Genomic DNA, 19,205 nt, shown 5'->3' on the forward strand with positions numbered 1-19,205 from the left:
ATGGGATTTCTCTAATACAGTATATTACTTTAAAGTTGATTTAATGCCAGTATGAATGTTTTTTCAATATTTGAGAGAAAATCTGATTGTTGTTCACTTTTAAGAAACATTTTTGAAGAATTGGGCAAATTTACAGTCACTTAAAGATGAATATATAGATATATATATAGTTTTCTTTCATCAATTTAAGCTGTACCGAAAAAAATTGCTGAATTTTTTTACTTTTTTAAGAACTAAAAGAAACGTTTATCACAATTGTAGATATTCAGCACACTTTAACAAGTGATTTCAAAAAGTATAGGAGAATGAGGCCGTATTAATGTTTAAGATCATGAGGAAGTTTCTCTTAAGAAAATGACGTACTACGGAAAAATTCTTTCCTGTTTATTGTACAAAAAAGCGCATGTGTGTACTGATAAAATGTTTTACATTTATCAGAAACATTGGAATGTCCTGATACACTTAGCTGGAGGGTCTACATAATGGGAAAAAATGTAGAATCTGATTTTTTTCATAGAAAGAGTACATGTGTAGCAAGTACTTGATGTATTTATTTTGTGTCAAGGTTTTGTTCCCTTGGTCATTCTAAGTATTTAATTCACTATACAATAGGGAATAAATGGAGATTTCCCAACAAAAACATAATTTAAAGCTTTAAAAAAAATGTTTTTGGCCCATACTAATTAATTAATACTTAATTACTATTTAAAGCATTAAGACTGAAATGTAAATTATTTAGTGAAAAGATACATGCACAAAAATGCTGAATCATAAAATTTAATGAGAGGCTGTTATATTTTGTCAATTTATGCCGACAATAGAGAAAAAATGTCATAAATAAAAATGCTATTGAATTTTAACATGAAACTTAGATGAAATGATACAATTTTCGTATTTATATCTTGTATGATTCTTCTAAAACTAAGTAGACAAAATGCAGGACAACAAAAAATTTCCATAATATATTTTCCATTGTGATGATTCACATACATGTGCATTTTTATAAGTATTGTGCACATTTTTTCAAATTAAGCCCTTTATAAAACACCTGCAATTTCTGAGGCAATGCAGTGTTAAAACTACTACTGTATAGTTGATTGCATTTTTTTATATTAATTTTTTTATATTTACATTGTGAAAAAAGATCTAGTTATTTTTGCGATTTAAAAAAAATGATATAATTGTAGCCAGGTATCCCTGTCATGTTTGCTTAATGTTCTTTGCTCATTCATCCTCCCTCCCCTTCCTCCCAAAGTCCCGGTCTCTCACTTTAAATCCTGTCCAAAGGTATCAAATTTTTTTCAATATGTTTTTTAAAAAATCCTCAGGTGATAAAGATACAAAATAATATCTGTTTTGTTATAAATTTAGAGGGCTTGTATATTCTGACCAAAGTCTTATTTTATTTGAAGAAGAAAAAGAAGGGACCGATGCTTTCCTGGCTGACTTGTTTCAGTAGGTTAATTGTGGTACTTATTTATATATGAAATGGGTAGTGGGGTGGGGGAATCTTTAAATCTGTAGGAAAAATTTGCATGCAAAACCAGTGGTAAAGAAAATATTATTCTTTATTGTAGGTGGACTTTTGGTCACACTCGAGGTCACACATCAAGGAAGACAAGGTACTGCAGTGCCCTAAATGCCCGTTTGTGACGGAGTACAAGCATCACCTTGAATATCACTTGAGAAATCATTTTGGCTCCAAACCTTTCAGATGCCCAAAATGCAACTACGCCTGTGTCAACAAGTCCATGCTCAACAGTCACATGAAGTCCCATACCAATGTGTACCAGTATCGGTGTGCTGACTGTACCTACGCCACAAAGTATTGCCATAGTCTTAAGCTTCATTTACGCAAGTACAATCATAAACCGGCTACAGTGCTCAATGCTGATGGAAGCCTACCCCAGGGCATTGATGCAGCGGCATCGGGTCTCTCACTTTTGGCTAAAAGAGGTCCACCAAGGGGACCAAGGGGTCCTCGAAAGGACAAAATGGATTCCTTAACTGGACACTTTCTGTCCATGCCCCCGTCACCTGTTCGAGGAATGGTTCCAGGTATGATGTCACCTTACTGGTCACTTCTGAACCAAATGCCAAATGGTCTTCCCAGCACAAGTTCACCCTCTCTTGGCCCATTAGGCATGAATCCTGTGTTTGCAGCTTCAGGAGGCCATTTATCCATGATGAGAAGCAACAGCCATAGTCAAGAAAGTGAAGGCAGCTTATCCATTCCATTCAAGTGCAATTTCTGTAGTTTTGTAGGCAGCAGTAGGGAGGTCTTGACCAGCCATGTTATGAAAGTCCATGCCGCAGAGAACCAGGATCTTTTTACAATATTTGGCATCTCTTCTGAGGCTCTTTTGGAAGAGAACCGTAAGAGATTCTATGATCCCCAACATCAGATCATGAAGACACCATCAAAGTCCTTGAAGACTTCACATGGCCTCAAGGATGAACCTTTCAGTGCACCTTTGCAAGTGAAGGCTGAAGTTGAAGATGAAAGGAACAAGACAAGCCCTGAGTCCTGGCCAGATTCTATCCAAGAGAAAGCTGTCAGCCATGGAAAGCCAAAAAGCATGTCGGAAGTGACTTTCCCACCTAAGAACGGCAATCTTTCTCCAAAAAAGGGAGATGAAATAGATATTTTGAAACAGATGACTCTCAAGTTTGGGTCTGGACCAGCAACAAAAACTGGCAGCACACAGAAAGAGACACCCCTGGATTTGACAAAGCCAAAGTCCACATCCCCACCTATTGGTATACACAAGTTCATGCCATTACAAGACAATCAGGATGATGCTGAGCTCTCTTCAAATGGAGACAATTCACTGCATTCGTTTGAGCAAGTGTCTCCAAGTCCAAGGAAGAGATCCAGGAAAGGAAAAGCATACAAATTGGACACACTCTGTCTCAAGCTACAAGAGAAGCAAAACAACTCTCTCCCATCCAGCGATGAGGAAGAATCGGGCATGGAATATGAACATTTCTCAGAGGAAAGCAAAAAAGAGAATAATCATGAGAATGAAGAAGAAGACTTTGTCTGTGGAAAGCCTCACACAGACGAAGAAGGAATGGACACTGAAAATGATCACGTTAGTGGCAGCTCAGAGGGGGATCGTTCCGATGTTGGAAAAGACAATAAAAACATAAATATCGAGTGTGAGAAAATTCATTCAGACTTGAAAATCCTGAACAGCGAGAACCATCGTAGAGATGATAAAAGTAGTCCATCGGCTGGAGATAAATATCCAGAAGAGCAAAATATTCTTTTGGAAACTCGGCCAGATGATGCAGTTCAGGATGGTCGGACTGATGCCAGTGACTTGCCATATCACAACCGAAGAAAACCCATTCATCCTGCGGTACAAAGAGGAAATGAAATTGCATGGAGAATTCTGAATAATCCCTTCAATGCAGCATCAAGTTCTTCTGGGCTAAATGGGTATAGCACCACAAAAGAACTTGGGAAGAAAGGAAATGGGCATTCAACAGGGGACCAAGCCTACCTCAGTTATTCTAAATATCTGTCAGAACGTACTGCCAGTATTCCCACCAACAATGGAAGCTATGAATGTAGTCACTGCCAGATGGCATTCAAGGACTGCATTATGTATACTATGCATATGGGTTACCATGGTTACAAGGATCCATACAAGTGCAACATGTGTGGAACTCCCTGTAAGGACAAGGTTGATTTTTTTCTTCATATTGCCAGGGCAGCACACAATTGATGGCTCTTAAATACAGTGCCAATAAAAATGACAGAGAAACTTAATGAATAAGAAGATCTCAAGTTTTAAAGTAGAATGAACAGTACAGAACTCTTTCTTTGTATATTTGGTCCATACAGGATGAATAAGGTTTAGATTTCCCATGATACTCTTGCCAGAAAGCCTCTTATTCACTCTCTTTTGGGATGGACAGTAGAAAGCATTTTTTGACGTGGTAGTTGAGGTGACATTTATAAATGAATTGGAAACATTTTCCTTTATATATGTTGTCCATGATTGGCATATATGTATTTACCTTTTTATCCATTGCTAATGCTCAACATTTTATTCTGTATATTTATCATCTATGGTCATAGAAGAACTAGAATGACCATGTTAAAGACTGGAACTCAACATTATAAAGTTGTTTTGTTTGTATGTTTTCATTTCACTCAGTTCATGTCAGAATGGCGTTCAGAAGTTGCCCATGTCTTCCATATGGACTAGATTATATCTAACATCATTGTATCTGATTAGAAATCCTGAAAAATTACAAATAAGAATTTATTTCAAATGACACTGTATGTTATACTTTCACATAACATAAGCACTGTCTAGTTAAATCAATTAGTGCTGATACATTTTTGGGGCTCTTTTTGCATGAGATGTGTTTGAATGGTTTTGAAAGATCTCTTAATGCAGTGCATTGTTCAGTCATCTAATGACAATCATTTTGCCAGTTAAAATATTTGAAGCTAGTTTTCTTGATGATTTAAAAAAAAAGAAAGATACAAATATAAAAGTATACTGTGTTGTCATGATTTTTACAACAGCTGTTAAAACATTTGGTTATTCAATGTGCTTGCTTGAAGATTAGAGGATGTTACACGACCTTGAAATAACTGCAACCTGTGTCATCATTTCCAAAAAATTGTGTTCGTAAGATGGGTGGTCTCCCTTGACAGGTAAGAACACTATATAATCAACAAATTTAGAATTGTCATATTTAAGTTCATATTCTTGCACTATTAAACAGAGATGACCATTATCCCAAATTGGGTGTGAGTGTCCTAAATTGCAGAGCCTGTTCACAAATCACACCTGCATGGAAAAACTATTTAATTTGAAGTTTATATTCTTGTGCTATTGCAGGTGATTTCTGATTAGTGTTCTAAAACATCATGCTTTGTGTTTCTCAAAATAAAAACCTTACGCCATTATTCTAAACGTAGTTTATATTTTTATAAAGGTACTGCACCAAGGATAATGTAACAAAATCAACTAAATTCTTATTTTTACAGTTTGCAGTTTTCATAGTTGACCAGGCTATATCACATTTGATGGTATCAACTTTGGCACATTTGACTGATCCTACAGTGATGCTTGGTTCATTGCAGCCAAGTGATTACTGTTGATAAACTCGTACTCCCTTGGTTGGACACAGCACAGATCTTTCAAGTCGTCAACCATGTCAAAATGACAAAGTGATATTCATCTCTGAAAGTGGCCCATTGAATAATGAGTTGTAGTAATCAAGGGCAATAGTAATTTGTCAAAGGAATATAAATTAATCTAGTCATCTTCTTCATCCTGAAACTTAAACCAGTATTTTCTTGGAGTTTCCTTCTTTTATATTGAACTTTCTAATTTTTCTTTTGTTAATAAGCTAACTTTCTCTTTGTAGATATTTTTTACTTACAGTGAAGGATTATTTATTTGTAGATTTTGTGATTTGAATAGAATCTTCAGATTGAAACTATTTCGTGCCATAATGTATATACTCTGTTATAAGTTGAGTCCAACTAGAAATAACATACACCTGATTTGCCGTCACGTAATGCACTGGCAGATCAAGGTTGATGTTGCTTGTTCTACTGATCACTCCTAACAAACTGCACAGACCCAGATCTGCTATTGCATTATGGGATGGCAGATATGTATATCTGCAGTTTGGAGTTGGACTTGCCACATAAGCAAGTATAGACGGTAATTTGTCTTTTGATAACAACCTATTCGGTACTTGAATTAGTTGTAATGTATCTCAGTTAAATGGTGACAAGCTACATTTAAAAAGTATTATCACTTTTTTATTATCTTGAAGAGTTTAAATCTTCAAACTCCACAGGAAAATCCAATTTTTTCCGTGATTTGTTTTTTTTGAGGTGGGGGGGTCCTATTTATATGCAAAAGTTCTTGTATACATGTCAGGCTATAGTACATGTTTCCAGAATTTCTTGTTAGATGTTTTTAAGGGTTCTAATACTTGTAATTAATTCATACCGGTAACTAACATGAAACTGCATGGGTAAAGAAAATCTTAATGTATTGATTAGAAAATGAAAATAATCCTGCCCTCAACATAGCAAAATACTTTGGTTTCTTAGGCTGGTGTTTAGTTTGAAAATCATAAAATCATTCCATTCTTTGTTTTCACAATTTTCCCTATTTTATTTTCATCATATGCTAATGTGCACTTCATCATGGAAGATATTGCTTTTCCATGTAATGTATTTTGTGCATGAAGACTTGAATTTTGAATTTCCTTGCATGATTTTGTGTATAGTTTGTAGACTTGGGGCAAAAGTTTTACAGATTTTGACTCATCAATAATATTTTGTTTGAAATCCAAATGATGTTAGATTTTTATCTGTATAGCTTACATGTAGCCGGTATTTTCTCTTTTTTGTGTGTTTATGCTTGCATACACAAGTATGCACGTCATAGACCATGATGCATCTGTTGGTAATAAGCTGGAAGATTGACTGGCTCCACACCTGTTGTTTTGCATATAATTTAGATCCAGTGGTATAGACCCCTCATCTGGTAGCACTTTATGTGAACAACAAATAGTAAGAGCCATTGCTGTTCACAATTGTACACCATTGATATTGGTAATCTATGCTATTCCCAACTTAATTTCATTAGCAAAAAAAAAAAAATCTTTTATATATTCTGAAGTTATTGTTAACTGTTTTTTATGCTTGTAGAAATAACAGTTTTTATTATTTCTAATGAATAATTCTGCAAGAAAGTCTACACTATTACTTTTAATTACCTTCTCCTGTCATTTAATTACAATTCAGTTATTTTTAATTCTTTTCTTTTGCAACATTGACAGTTAGATTCCTGCATTTATTATAAATTTGCCAAAGTTTGATGGCTGAATGAAGTTGGCAAATATGATTTTCTTTTTATTACACATACAACATTTGGATTTGTGTGACTTGATAGAAAATTGATAGACATCTGAAGTTTTGTGATTTGATAGGAAATTGATAGATATGGATTTTGTATGACTTAATAGGAAACTGATATATATCTGGATTTCTTTAACTTGATGAGAAATTGATAGATATCTGGATTTCTGTAACTTGATGGGAAATTTATCAGACATGGATTTGTGTGACTTAATAGGAAATTGATAGATGTCTGGATTTGTATGACTTGATGGGAAAGTGACAGACATTTGTGACTTGATGGGAAATTGATTTCTGGAATTGTGTGACTTGATAGGAAACAGACATCTAGGATTGTATGACTTGACTGGAAATTGATGGACATCTGATTTGTGACTTGACTGGAAATTGATAGACATCTGGATTTGTGTGACTTAATAGGAAATTGAAAGACTCGTGTATTGATAGAAGGAAGAGACAAAAAGGTACATATCCTTTAAGTGTAGATGCAATTTTTTGTAGATTATTCATAGCTTTTCTCATTTGTTTTAGGAGCAGTATTTTACAAATGAGCTGTATCGAGTTCCATGAAACCATTAGCTTTTTAATACCATTATTGAAATCTCAGGGATAAGGTTATATGTGGGATTCGCTCCATAATTTCTTATGTATTCCTGTTTATGCATTTTTAAGATAATACAAGTTTTACTTTGTAAAGTTGTTGTGTGTGCATGTGTGTGTGTGTTTGTGAAGTGTTAGGTTATGTGAATATAACATTTTATTGTAATTACAATAAGTGTACATTTACACGAGGAAATTGCCCCCCAGCCCCCCTTCAATAAAAGGTGAATGTTATTTAATGATGGGGAGATTGCATAATTTTCATGCATTGTGTTGAACTTTTTCTGCTTGTTGTTTTGAGAAATCGGTACAAATTAAGTAATTGTATATCCTGAAATAGACCCCAACCTGCCACAGAAATATGGTGGCAGATCATTATCAACGCTGCTTGCTTAAAATGAGAAGTTGAACTGTAGCAGACCCTGGTCAGCTGGCATATTACGTATGGCAGATCAGAATCTGTTATTTGTATGGTTTAAAATATGCCTGGTCAGCTGGCATATTATGTATGACAGATCAGAATCTGTTATTTGTATGGTTTCAAATGTTGTTTTTTTTTGTACTTGATGCCTTGTTTACAATAAGGTATTGGTACAAACTGGGAACCCATTGACAAAGGAGAGTATATAGAATTATCAAAATTTTCAGAAGTAAAAGAGCAGTGCAATATCATTTTTGTAAAGAATACTACAAATAATACTGCCAGATATTTACTTCATTGACGTTCTTTAGCAAAATTTGTAATTAAATAATTTGTATAGAGTCAGGTATTATTAAATAATTTGTATGGAGTCGGGTATTAATTTCGCATATAATTTTATTTGTCACCACCATACAGAGTTCAACTCTTTGTTACAATTAGTATCTCCAAGTATCATTGATTCACATTTTACACTATGACATCAAACCATCTAAAATGATTACATCACTACAAAAGTTGGCATGAACAAGTCCAGTTGATTCATCAGTTACATATCAACATATAAAGGTCACTTGCTTGTAAGTTTGTCTCAAGAAAAGTCATGTGCAGAAATTAGCAAACCAATCTAGTATTTGGAAATATTGGCTCATATTATAATGTGTGGACTTGAGATCTGTGAAGATTGGCAAACCAGTCTAATCATGTTTGAGACTATAGTGCTAATGTTGTAATGTGTAGCCTGAACATTATTGACCCAGATCAGCTGTTTCATGATGTACTGACAAGTTAAGGTTTACTCTGTTCTTTATGAGTTTGATTGTAGACCCGTATCTACAGACCAGTATTGTTCAAAGCCTGTTGTAAGAGGGTGCAGTACTCTTCCTTCCTTTGGAATTGCCATGCCTTATATCTTAGAAGTTTTTTTTTGTACATTGTGTATGGTTCCTATCTGCATTTTGGGCATCAAGTTAGTGTCATGTTTAATTTGCATTTCAAATATCTTAATCCACTGCAGTTTATAAAAATGCACTCTTTCCTGAAGATGGTGTCCTCATAAGAAAATGTACTGTGCTTAAAAGGCTCTGACAGGCATCTAGCATCACACCCTGTCTAGCAATCCATTTTTCCATTTTTTCAAACTGCCATTATTTACTAATTTTGTGTGCACATTTGCTTATTCATTTTATTTGTCTTTATCAAGGATAGCAGTCATTAACAGTTGCATTTTTACTTGTTGATGTCTTTCAACACGAAAAACTACTGTATATGCACTTATAAGACAAGTCAAACTGCAAACAAGCAAAGATCCCGATCTGCCATAATATAATGTGCAGGCAGATCTGGATCTTTACATTTACTAATCAGTAGAACAAAACAACATATACCCTGTCTGCTGGCACATTATGTTATGGCAGATCAGGGTCTTTGCTTGTATGTGTTGTTTTGTTCTACTGATTAATCCTAATGAAATGTAAAGACCCAGATCTGCCTGCACATTATGCAACAGCATATCTGGATCTGTGCAATTTGCAGTTGGACTTGACTTGTAAGCAAGTATATATGATAAAATGATTTTTAGCTCACATAGTGGAACTTATGGTATGGCCTTCTGTTCACTGTCTATCATGTATCATGTGATTTTCCATCAATAATTGCTTCTAACGACTCTGGAGTCTTTTTAATATAAAAAATTGGAATACTGGTTTATATCATCAAATCTTGGACAGGTTTGATAATCAGCATATTACTGAGGTGATCTTTTTCCTTGATTGGACAACCTTTTACCACTCTGCACACTATATTTCCAATCCAGTTTTGATCAAACTTGGAATGTATGTTCATATCATTAAGATGTTGGATGAGTACAGTAATGAGCAAGAGCCATGCATACAATTTAGCTGATCTGAATGGCAAAGCTAGCTGCCCCTCATCAAACTTGAAATAAACTGATATCATCAAGATCTTTGATGGGTTCTGTAATGAATGAAATCCCTGCATATTAATGAGAACTCCCTGCATATTAATGAGATAATCTTGCATCAGATTGACCGACTTTGTTACTACTCTGGAGGCCGAATTTATGATCTCATTTTTAAAAAAAATCAAACTTGGAATATTTGCATATCAAGATGACAGATAGGTAAAGTGATGAACAAAATCCATCATATTAATGAGGTGATCTTGTATCTGATTGGCTGGAAGTCATATCTTATTTGAAATATTGGCTTATGTCATCAAGATCTTGGATGGGTTTGATGATGAACAAGATCCACTGGAAGCCATATTTATAATCTGATTTTAATTAAATTTGGAATATATGCTGCTCTTGTCAGGTTTCTGGACTAATGAGCAAGATTCATGTATCTGATTGACTGGGATTCTTTCCACTCTTGAAGTCATATTTTGTGTCTGATGGGTTAATACATGCAACATCAAAATCATGTATGGCTTTGATTATGGAGAAGGGACTGTGATTATTGAGTATGCTTTTATCTTTCAAAATGTAATTTTTATTATGATATGGTAATAAATTAAACTTGAACATAACAGAAAGTTTGGAAGCTAGTTTAACATAGCATGTATTCGTACACAAGCCATGTTAGTGAAATGGACAACTGTTAAGTTATGTTCAACAGATAAGCGATATCAGGCTGTCCTGGACCTCTTTTTTTTTATTCTTTTTTTTTTAAAACGAGCCTTTTCACATTTCCCAGACATAGCTAAAAAAACTGCCACCCAAGTTATATAAATTTTAATTACATTAACATATAATATTCTAAATCTAAATACAACATGACAAAGACCATGTAAGTTGTCATAATGAAGGTATTGGAGGTCATTTTGGAAAATTAAACATGAAACAAGTCTGTCATTCTCTTGTTGGAAATGTATTCATTATGTTCTTAGGATGTCTATATTAGAAAATATCTTCTACCTCAGATATTGTCCAGGGATATATACACATCATTCTTACATATACTTGCTATTCTATAGTTTGTACCACCTTGAAAAATAATTAAATTTGTGGTGTTACCTTGAAAATTCCTTTAGTTTTTTTTTCAAATGTTAGTTTCTATCCATAAAAAGTAGCTGAATTTGTTGGATAAAAATAGCCCTAAATTTTTACTAGCACTCCTGTCATTTTTGTGGAATAAAAATAATAATTAAAAAGTGAATAAGATATACTGCTTTTTAAATTCAGAAGTTTGCTCACTTATGTATTTTATAAAAAAATAATGAACATACAAATAAAATGCGATAAAATTGGGTGGATCATGATGTATGACAGCCATTATTTGCTCCAGAGGCATATGGGTTATTTGAGAGTTTTTTACTTTTACTTTGGTACTGGTGTTCACATTGATAAACTCTTGTGTCTGTATGAAGCATACATTACATGGAAAAGACAACCCCCCAAACCCAACTCCCCAGTAGTTTCTGTTACAAATCAGGCTTTGTAAATCATGACATTTAGCAACTAATTTGGTTAATTTTTTGCATGGAATTATTTCTGTAGATCAGTTTTCAGTGTTGTTCCATTATGAACATTTCCATCTGTACTTGAATTCATTAATCAGAGAAGAGGGTCATGGAGGGATTGCATGCTGTACAGATTAAGTTTGTACTTATTCTTGATTGGAGCAGATAAAAATAAGCATTTAAATGGGTAGAATATTTGAAAAATAAAGGACAGAATTCAGAATAAGTAACCATCATGCAACAGTTAGTGCAGATCCTCCATTGTCTTCAAGTATAGATAATGGTTTATGGAACCTTTACAGATGGTAGATGCAGAATTCACAACCTTATTTGATACTCAGTAAGTAAAAGGAATGTACAGCGTATTTGCATCCCAAAGAACTGTGTTAATAATAGATCAACTGTTTATGCATATCACATACGGTCTATACTTGCTTATAGGTTAACTTCAACTGCAGACAATTCAGACAAATCTGCCATCGCATAATGTACGATGTCTGGTTCTGTGCAGTTTATTAGGAGTTATGAGTAGAGCAAACAGCATAGACCCTGATCTGCTAGTGCATTATGCAACAATAAGTCAGGGTCTGTATTGTATGTAGTTGGACTTGAACATAAATATATACAATATAGTACAGCCTCTATTATCCACACATCGAGACATGAGAAGAGTTAGCATAGGCTCTGTATATTTTAAGAATGTGAACAGATACGATGTTGGTTCAAATGGAGACTCTCCTGTAATGTGATGCATCAAACATCGACCTGACAAATATTTCATTAATTCTGTTCATTGTCAGATTTATTTTGAAAAAAGAGAAACTTTAAAAAAAGCCAAATATGGTTGTTAAATGTTCATGATTTATGGTGCTTCGTGAAGGAACAGCTGGCAAATGATCCTTTTTTAAAAAAAATATGAGTAGAGACTAATACATTTACAGAGAAAACTTACCAAGAGAAAAAGAATGAGTCAGCAATGCATTTTGAGAACTTAAATTTCAATGGGCATTTTAACTCTGTTTTGATATTCTTTGTAATATTTGCTTGTACATGTGTTTCATTTTCAGTGTTGTCCTCTTACTCAAGACAACTTCCAATTTTGTAATATACATGTTTGATTTTTCATTCCTAATTGTCTCCCTTTAATTCAGTATCTGTTAATGGGAAAATCCATGTTAAGGTATCATGATTTGATGTAATGGTTATTCCCCACCACAACAGTGGTAGGTGTGTATAGTTTTTTTTTCTTAATGCCTGTATATAACAACTCTCCCTACACCCTTTTTAAGGTTTTGCATCATTTCGGGCATGGTGGTTTTCATCTCTATTACATGGACACATTTCTGATTTAAAATTTATAAATTGATCATTGTTGCTGACTAAAAATAGTTTTAAATGAAATTTTGATTAAAGAATACAGAATTTGTAAATTCCCATAACTTTTAAATTAAGAACTATACATCATTTTTGTATCAGATTGTAGTATGGAAGACATTTTGATGTATATTCTTTTGCATATTGTAAAAGAAATTAGATGCATTGGTTCTAGTTGTTGTGGATTCAAATAAGCATTTGTATATATTACAGAGATATCAAGCTCTACTTTGGTAGATTTTGTAATATTTTATGTTCATTGAATTATCCTTTCTTTTATCAGTATGCAGTGATGTACTAAAAATGTGACTGATGCAAATTATGATATATTTTGTAATTGATTCAGGTGATTAGCTCATCATGAACAGTCTGTAATTGATTCAGGTGATTAGCTCATCATGAACAGTCTGTAATTGATTCAGGTGATAAGCTCATCATGAACAGTCTGTAATTGATTCAGGTGATAAGCTCATCCTGAACAGTCTGTAATTGATTCAGGTGATAAACTCATCCTGAACAGTCTGTAATTGATTCAGGTGATAAGCTCATCATGAACAGTCTGTAATTGATTCAGGTGATAAGCTCATCATGAACAGTCTGTAATTGATTCAGGTGATAAGCTCATCATGAACAGTCTGTAATTGATTTAGGTGATAAGCTCATCATGAACAGTCTGTAATTGATTCAGGTGATAAACTCATCATGAACAGTCTGTAATTGATTCAGGTGATAAGCTCATCATGAACAGTCTGTAATTGATTCAGTTGATAAGCTCATCATGAACAGTCTGTAATTGATTCAGGTGATAAGCTCATCATGAACAGTCTGTAATTGATTCAGGTGATAAGCTCATCATGAATAGTCTGTAATTGATTCAGGTGATAAACTCATACTAAATAGTTGGGAATTTACAGTGAGCATCAGCTTGCAAAAGATTCCATTCCATAATTGCAAGATCATATTGATAGAGAAACCATTTCTTGGAGTTAGATCAGTTTTGTAATTATATACATTTTATACAGATGCAAGGTAGCTTTTTATTGTTTTTATTATGATATTGCTCAGGGAATGTACAAAGTAGTACATTCCACTATGCAAATTATGCCAAAAATCTTCCCATTTACCATGATAATGGAGTTCACATGGTAATAGCATAACTTGTTACGGGTAACTGTTGCATTTCATTGTATCAATACTCTAGTGTTAATCTATAGATTCGCTGGAATGAAAAGGGAATAGCTTAGGCCATTCCAAAATATATATTTTACTTACTACAGTCATCTTCATAACTGAAGTGGATGGTATATGGGCATTTGCATTTCCATCATCGTAATTCTGGCAGTAACTTATAGTTTGCACACATTTAGGTAAACTGTCTTTGGATGAAGGTTAATCACACACTTAGATTGGGGTGCTGTGATAAATGTACTGTGTCAAAATTTTATATATATATATATATATATATATATATATAGTGTTTAAGAATATATATTTAACAAATTGTGTAACAATTTTTAATTGGGTTCTAATTGCAAAAAAAAACTTTCACCTATACATACAATGTGTGTGCTCTTTGATGATTATGGCATGGCAACCCATTGTCACTGTGACCTACTTTCTAGGATCCTGCTGGTACTTGTGTAGAAGTAGTCTAACAACAGTCTGTGGATTAACATTACACTCAGGTCTTTTACTGATCCAGTATTTCACCTGTCAAGGTGGGTTATTCACATTTATGATCACTGCTGTGTAAAAGAAGGCTTCAGACAATGGAATTGAAGATAGTTACATGCCATGATGAGTTTGACCAGAAATGAAGATGACTAAATAGATTTTGATATTTTATGTATAAAGATAAGATTTCTTTTATCCTGTCTTTGTTATGTTCACAAGTTTGCATTTATGGTTTTAAGGTAGTTGTTTTTCTACTGTTTAATATGAAATCTCTGAAGTTCAAGAGGATTATATTAAACGTGCAGGGTCTATAACCACTTGTATACAGGGAAATTTATTAAAGTCTTTTTCTTGTTGTATGAGAGCATCTTGGATTGTGTATATAGCATGACATTTTTCTTAATCAGAAATGGAATCTTGGCTAAAGCAATGAACTTGGCAGGAAATATAGTTTCTTGTCAAACTTAATGTTGGTTGCATTTACGTAGAGACCACTGAGAGTTAAATAATCCATTCATTTGTTAATTTATTTGTAATTTCATTCTGCCAGTGTATTGATTTATGATCAGTATATTTTACTTTTAGATGTACACAAACATTCATTTGTAGAGAAGTTAGAGAATCCAACTTTCATGTGTTGTTTGTGATTAATCAAAATAAATCATTGTTTAATCATAGAAACTGACTTTGCTTATGTTTTCATGTAAATATTTTATTTTACACACAAGTAGTTATCCCTTTCTATAAAGCCTTTCAGTATCCTACTGATGTCTGTGTGTACTTTTTTCAATACACAAGTAGTGATCCATTTCATTAAAGCCCCTTAGTATACTAGTTTGTGTGTACTTTGTCTATACATGTGGTCCTCTCTATAAAGCCCTTGATATACTACTGACGTTTATGTATACTTCAAATCTATATGCAGGTAATGTGGTCCTCACTATAAAGTCCGTTAGTATACTACTGATGTTTGTGTACTTCAAGTCTATACACAAATAAAGTGGTCCTCACTATAGCTCCCCTTAGTATACTACTGATATTTGTGTGTACATGAAGTCTAAGCACAAATAAATTCGTCCTCAGTATAGATGCCCTTAGTATACTACTGATATTTGTGTGTACATGAAGAAAATACAAATAAAGTGGTCCTCACTATAAAGCCCCTAATATACTACTGATATTTGTGTGTACTTCAAGTCTATACATAAGTAAAGTGGTCTTCATTATAAAGCCCATACTGATGTTTTGTGTACTTCGGTCTATACATCGGTAAAATGGTCCTCACTGTAAAGTCCCTTAGTATACTACTGATAGTTGTGTACTTCAAGTCTATACAAAAATAAATTGGTCCTCACTATAAGGCCCCCAATATACTACTGATGTTTTGTGTACTTAAGTCTGTACACATGTAATGTGGTCCTCACTATAAAACCCCTTAATATACTGATGTTTGTACATTTTTCAAGTCTGTACACAAGTCATGTGGTCCTCCCTTATACAACTACTTGTATCTGATTGGCTGAGCTTGCAAACATACACTTTAGCAGCTGCTTCTAAAATGATATTTCTCAAAGCTGGTAAATATGCTTGTATCATCAAGATGTAGAATGGGTTTAATCTCGAGAAATATTTAAGCATAGTAATTATGTGATTATGCATCTGATTGGCTGAGCTTCTTACAACCTGAGAGACCCAATACTTTTGACCAAATAGTAATCAGACTTGGTAAATAGGCTAATATAATCAAGATAATGCATACGTTTTATTATGAAGGGACATGAATATTCATGAGGTTATCTTGCACCTAGAGGCTGTGTTTTTATAGGAAACTTGGTAATTATGTTAATTATTAATTGATGAATCTAATTATGAGCAAGATTCTTGCATATTTATCAAGGTAATATTAAATCTATTATAAAAAAATGGACTTAGAAATATTACCTGTAAATCAAATATGCTCATCCAAAGGATAATCTCATTAATATGTGCAGAACCCAAGTGGTCTAAAGCACTCACCATTGCAAGATCATTCCCATCTCACCTCTGTATACATGGGTTGCAGTCTCGGGTTTGGCCAATGTGGGTATGTGAGAAAGCTTGCCAGTAACTTCTCATGGGTCTATAGTTCTTTCCAGGGGTTCTTCCTCCACCATTTATACTGGTTGCCATGTATAGCCTATCTTGTGCTGAATAACTGCATTAAACCCTACAACAACAACAACAACAGAACCCACAATAATGACGCTAAAGGCTTTTACCAAGCTGGAGCAGAAGGCCATTTGAAATTAAGTCTCCAGAGGACTGTAGAAAAATCAACATTATGTAAACTTTGGGAGATACCCCAATATAATGCACTTCATTAAAACACAAATTGCCATCTCACCTCTGTATACATGGGTTGCAGTCTCAGGTTTGGCCAATGTGGGTATGTGTGAAAGCTTGCCAGTAACTTCTCATGGGTCTATAGTTCTTTCCAGGGGTTCTTCCTCCACCATTTATACTGGTTGCCATGTATAGCCTATCTTGTGCTGAATAACAGCATTAAACCCTACAACAACAACAACAACAAAACCCACAATAATGATGCTAAAGGCTTTTACCAAACTGGAGCAGAAGGCCATTTAAAATTAAGTCTCCAGAGGACTGTAGAAAAATCAACATTATGTAAACTTTTGTAGATACCCCATTATATTGCCCTTCATAAAAACACAAATTTAGATTCCACAGTCATTAAGTGGCTCCTGAATTTTTTAAAACCTCTTCATATTTTCTTGAGAAAGTATTAGGTCAACTGACTGTAAGGTCATGTGAGTTTATGCTATGGACCCACTTCTGTCCATCAATAATTTCTTGTTACCAATCTGGATGTGTGTGTGTGTGACTAGGATTTTTAACGTAGCTTTAACAGTTTTTCAGTCATATCGCTACGATGTCTGCAGTGTGGCAGTTTATAGTGATGTAGCATGATGTCCCACCCAGTCACATTATCCTGACATCAAGCCGACCAGCCCTAACACTAACCTCTTAATGCTGAGTGCCAAGCGAGGCAGCTGTTAGTACCATTTTTGTAAGTCTTTGGTATGACTTGGCCAGGGATTGAACCCATGACCTCCCACATCCAAGGCTGACGCTCTAACCAATAGGCCACTGGAGCAATCTGGAGGATTTTAGCCGTGTCTTCTGCATGGTATCTAAAAGGATTTGATTCACCCTGCTGTTCTAGTTCACCTGGCCATAAGATGATTTTGATCTAAACTTTGATTATCCTATCTTGATCAAACTTGGAATATGGACTTGTATAATGATCTCATAAATTTGATAATGAGCAGAATCCATGAATATTAATGAGGTGAGCTTATTGATTGGTTGATTTTGTTACCAAAAGGGAGGCCATATTTATAATCAGATTTTGATCAAGCTTAGAATGTGGACTGATAATGATATGATGTCAGAAAAGTTTGATAATAAAATAGAGCCACTTATTAATGAGGTAATCTTGCATCAGTTTGGTTGAGCTTGTCAGCACTTTAGCAACTCTATGATTAGATCTTGATCAAACCATACAGTGATCTTATATCATTGAGTTGATCATAGACAAAATCTATTTATGTGCTTGATTGACCACATTTAGATAGGACTTGAGGGTCTGAGATTCTGTAACAAGAGATATCTGCCCATATTATTGAGGTGATCTGCATCTGGCTGAGATTGTTAATATTGTAGATACTATATTTCTAAAATGAATTAAATGAAACTTCGTATATCAACAAGTTTTGGTCCAGTTCCATTGTGAACTAGATATTTATGTATCAATTGTGCCTTTATCTTTGGAGAAAAAAATCAGACTTATAAATAAGTTTAAATGATGTGATATAATGGATGGAAGATATTTTCCATGTTTTTTTTTTTACAATACTAAAGAAGCCTTCTTAGTGAAATAGCTAACTATTTAGTAAGCTGGTTTAGTGAAATGTGTGTGTATGTGCTTATTTGTACAATATTGGTCATTTAGTGCCAATTAGAACTCAAATTCCTAAATTATAAAGGCCTATTTAACAAAGCTTCAAATTTTAAAAGTTTTTAACGTTAAAAATTCTACACACTTTTCTACTTCCTTAATAAAATGATGATAAAGTTAACATAAATAAGCTTATCACATAATGATTCTGTATATTAATTATTAATGTTCCATCACAACTCAAGGATGGACAACATGTGTGAACACCTGGATGCAAAACTATGTGTACACATGGATCCAGGCAATATTTGTCTATGCCAGCATGGAGAGAGCATATTCATCAGCTTAATCTTTACATTAATGTAACCTCTCTCTTTCATTAGCATCAAGCCATATCATAAAAATCATAGACAAAACTGTGGTGTACACTTAATGGACTTCCTTCGCAGTTTATGTAAATATATTTCCTGACACAAATCGATTGCATACATATACACAATAAAGTGACTGAAACCTGCTGAGTGAGTGTGAAGGTGGATTGCCTGAAACTGACAATTAAAAATAACCACTTGCTGAAAAGAGTGAGCGAGTGTAATTGACCTATAATGAGGCATTGGGCCATGTGACATCGTGTTATGTCAGAGGTAGGATAAACACTACTTTCTATAATCTTCTCTTATGTACATTTAAAGCTAATTTTTCTGTAACTGTACTGTCTGCTTCAGAACAAATGATAACAACCAGTTACTACTGGTTGCTACAACATCTAAGTCACTCAATTATATTTC

The 19,205-nt window shown here is 34.0% G+C and overlaps 1 protein-coding gene across 1 annotated transcript in view; it reads left to right on the forward strand.

Moving 5' to 3' along the window:
• The window catches only part of LOC149784528 (uncharacterized), a 53,046-nt gene extending 37,906 nt beyond the window's left edge, over positions 1-15,140 (forward strand). Inside the window, exon 4 of the mRNA XM_089932614.1 lies at positions 1,578-15,140. Coding sequence (XP_089788740.1) covers positions 1,578-3,734 — 2,157 coding nt within the window. The 3' untranslated portion in view covers positions 3,735-15,140. The remainder of the gene's footprint in view (positions 1-1,577) is intronic.
• Positions 15,141-19,205: the final 4,065 nt, after the last annotated feature.

The sequence above is a fragment of the Sinohyriopsis cumingii genome, chromosome 14, assembly GCF_028554795.1.
Source record: "Sinohyriopsis cumingii isolate HCF-2022 chromosome 14, ASM2855479v2, whole genome shotgun sequence".
NCBI lineage: Eukaryota > Metazoa > Mollusca > Bivalvia > Unionida > Unionidae > Sinohyriopsis > Sinohyriopsis cumingii.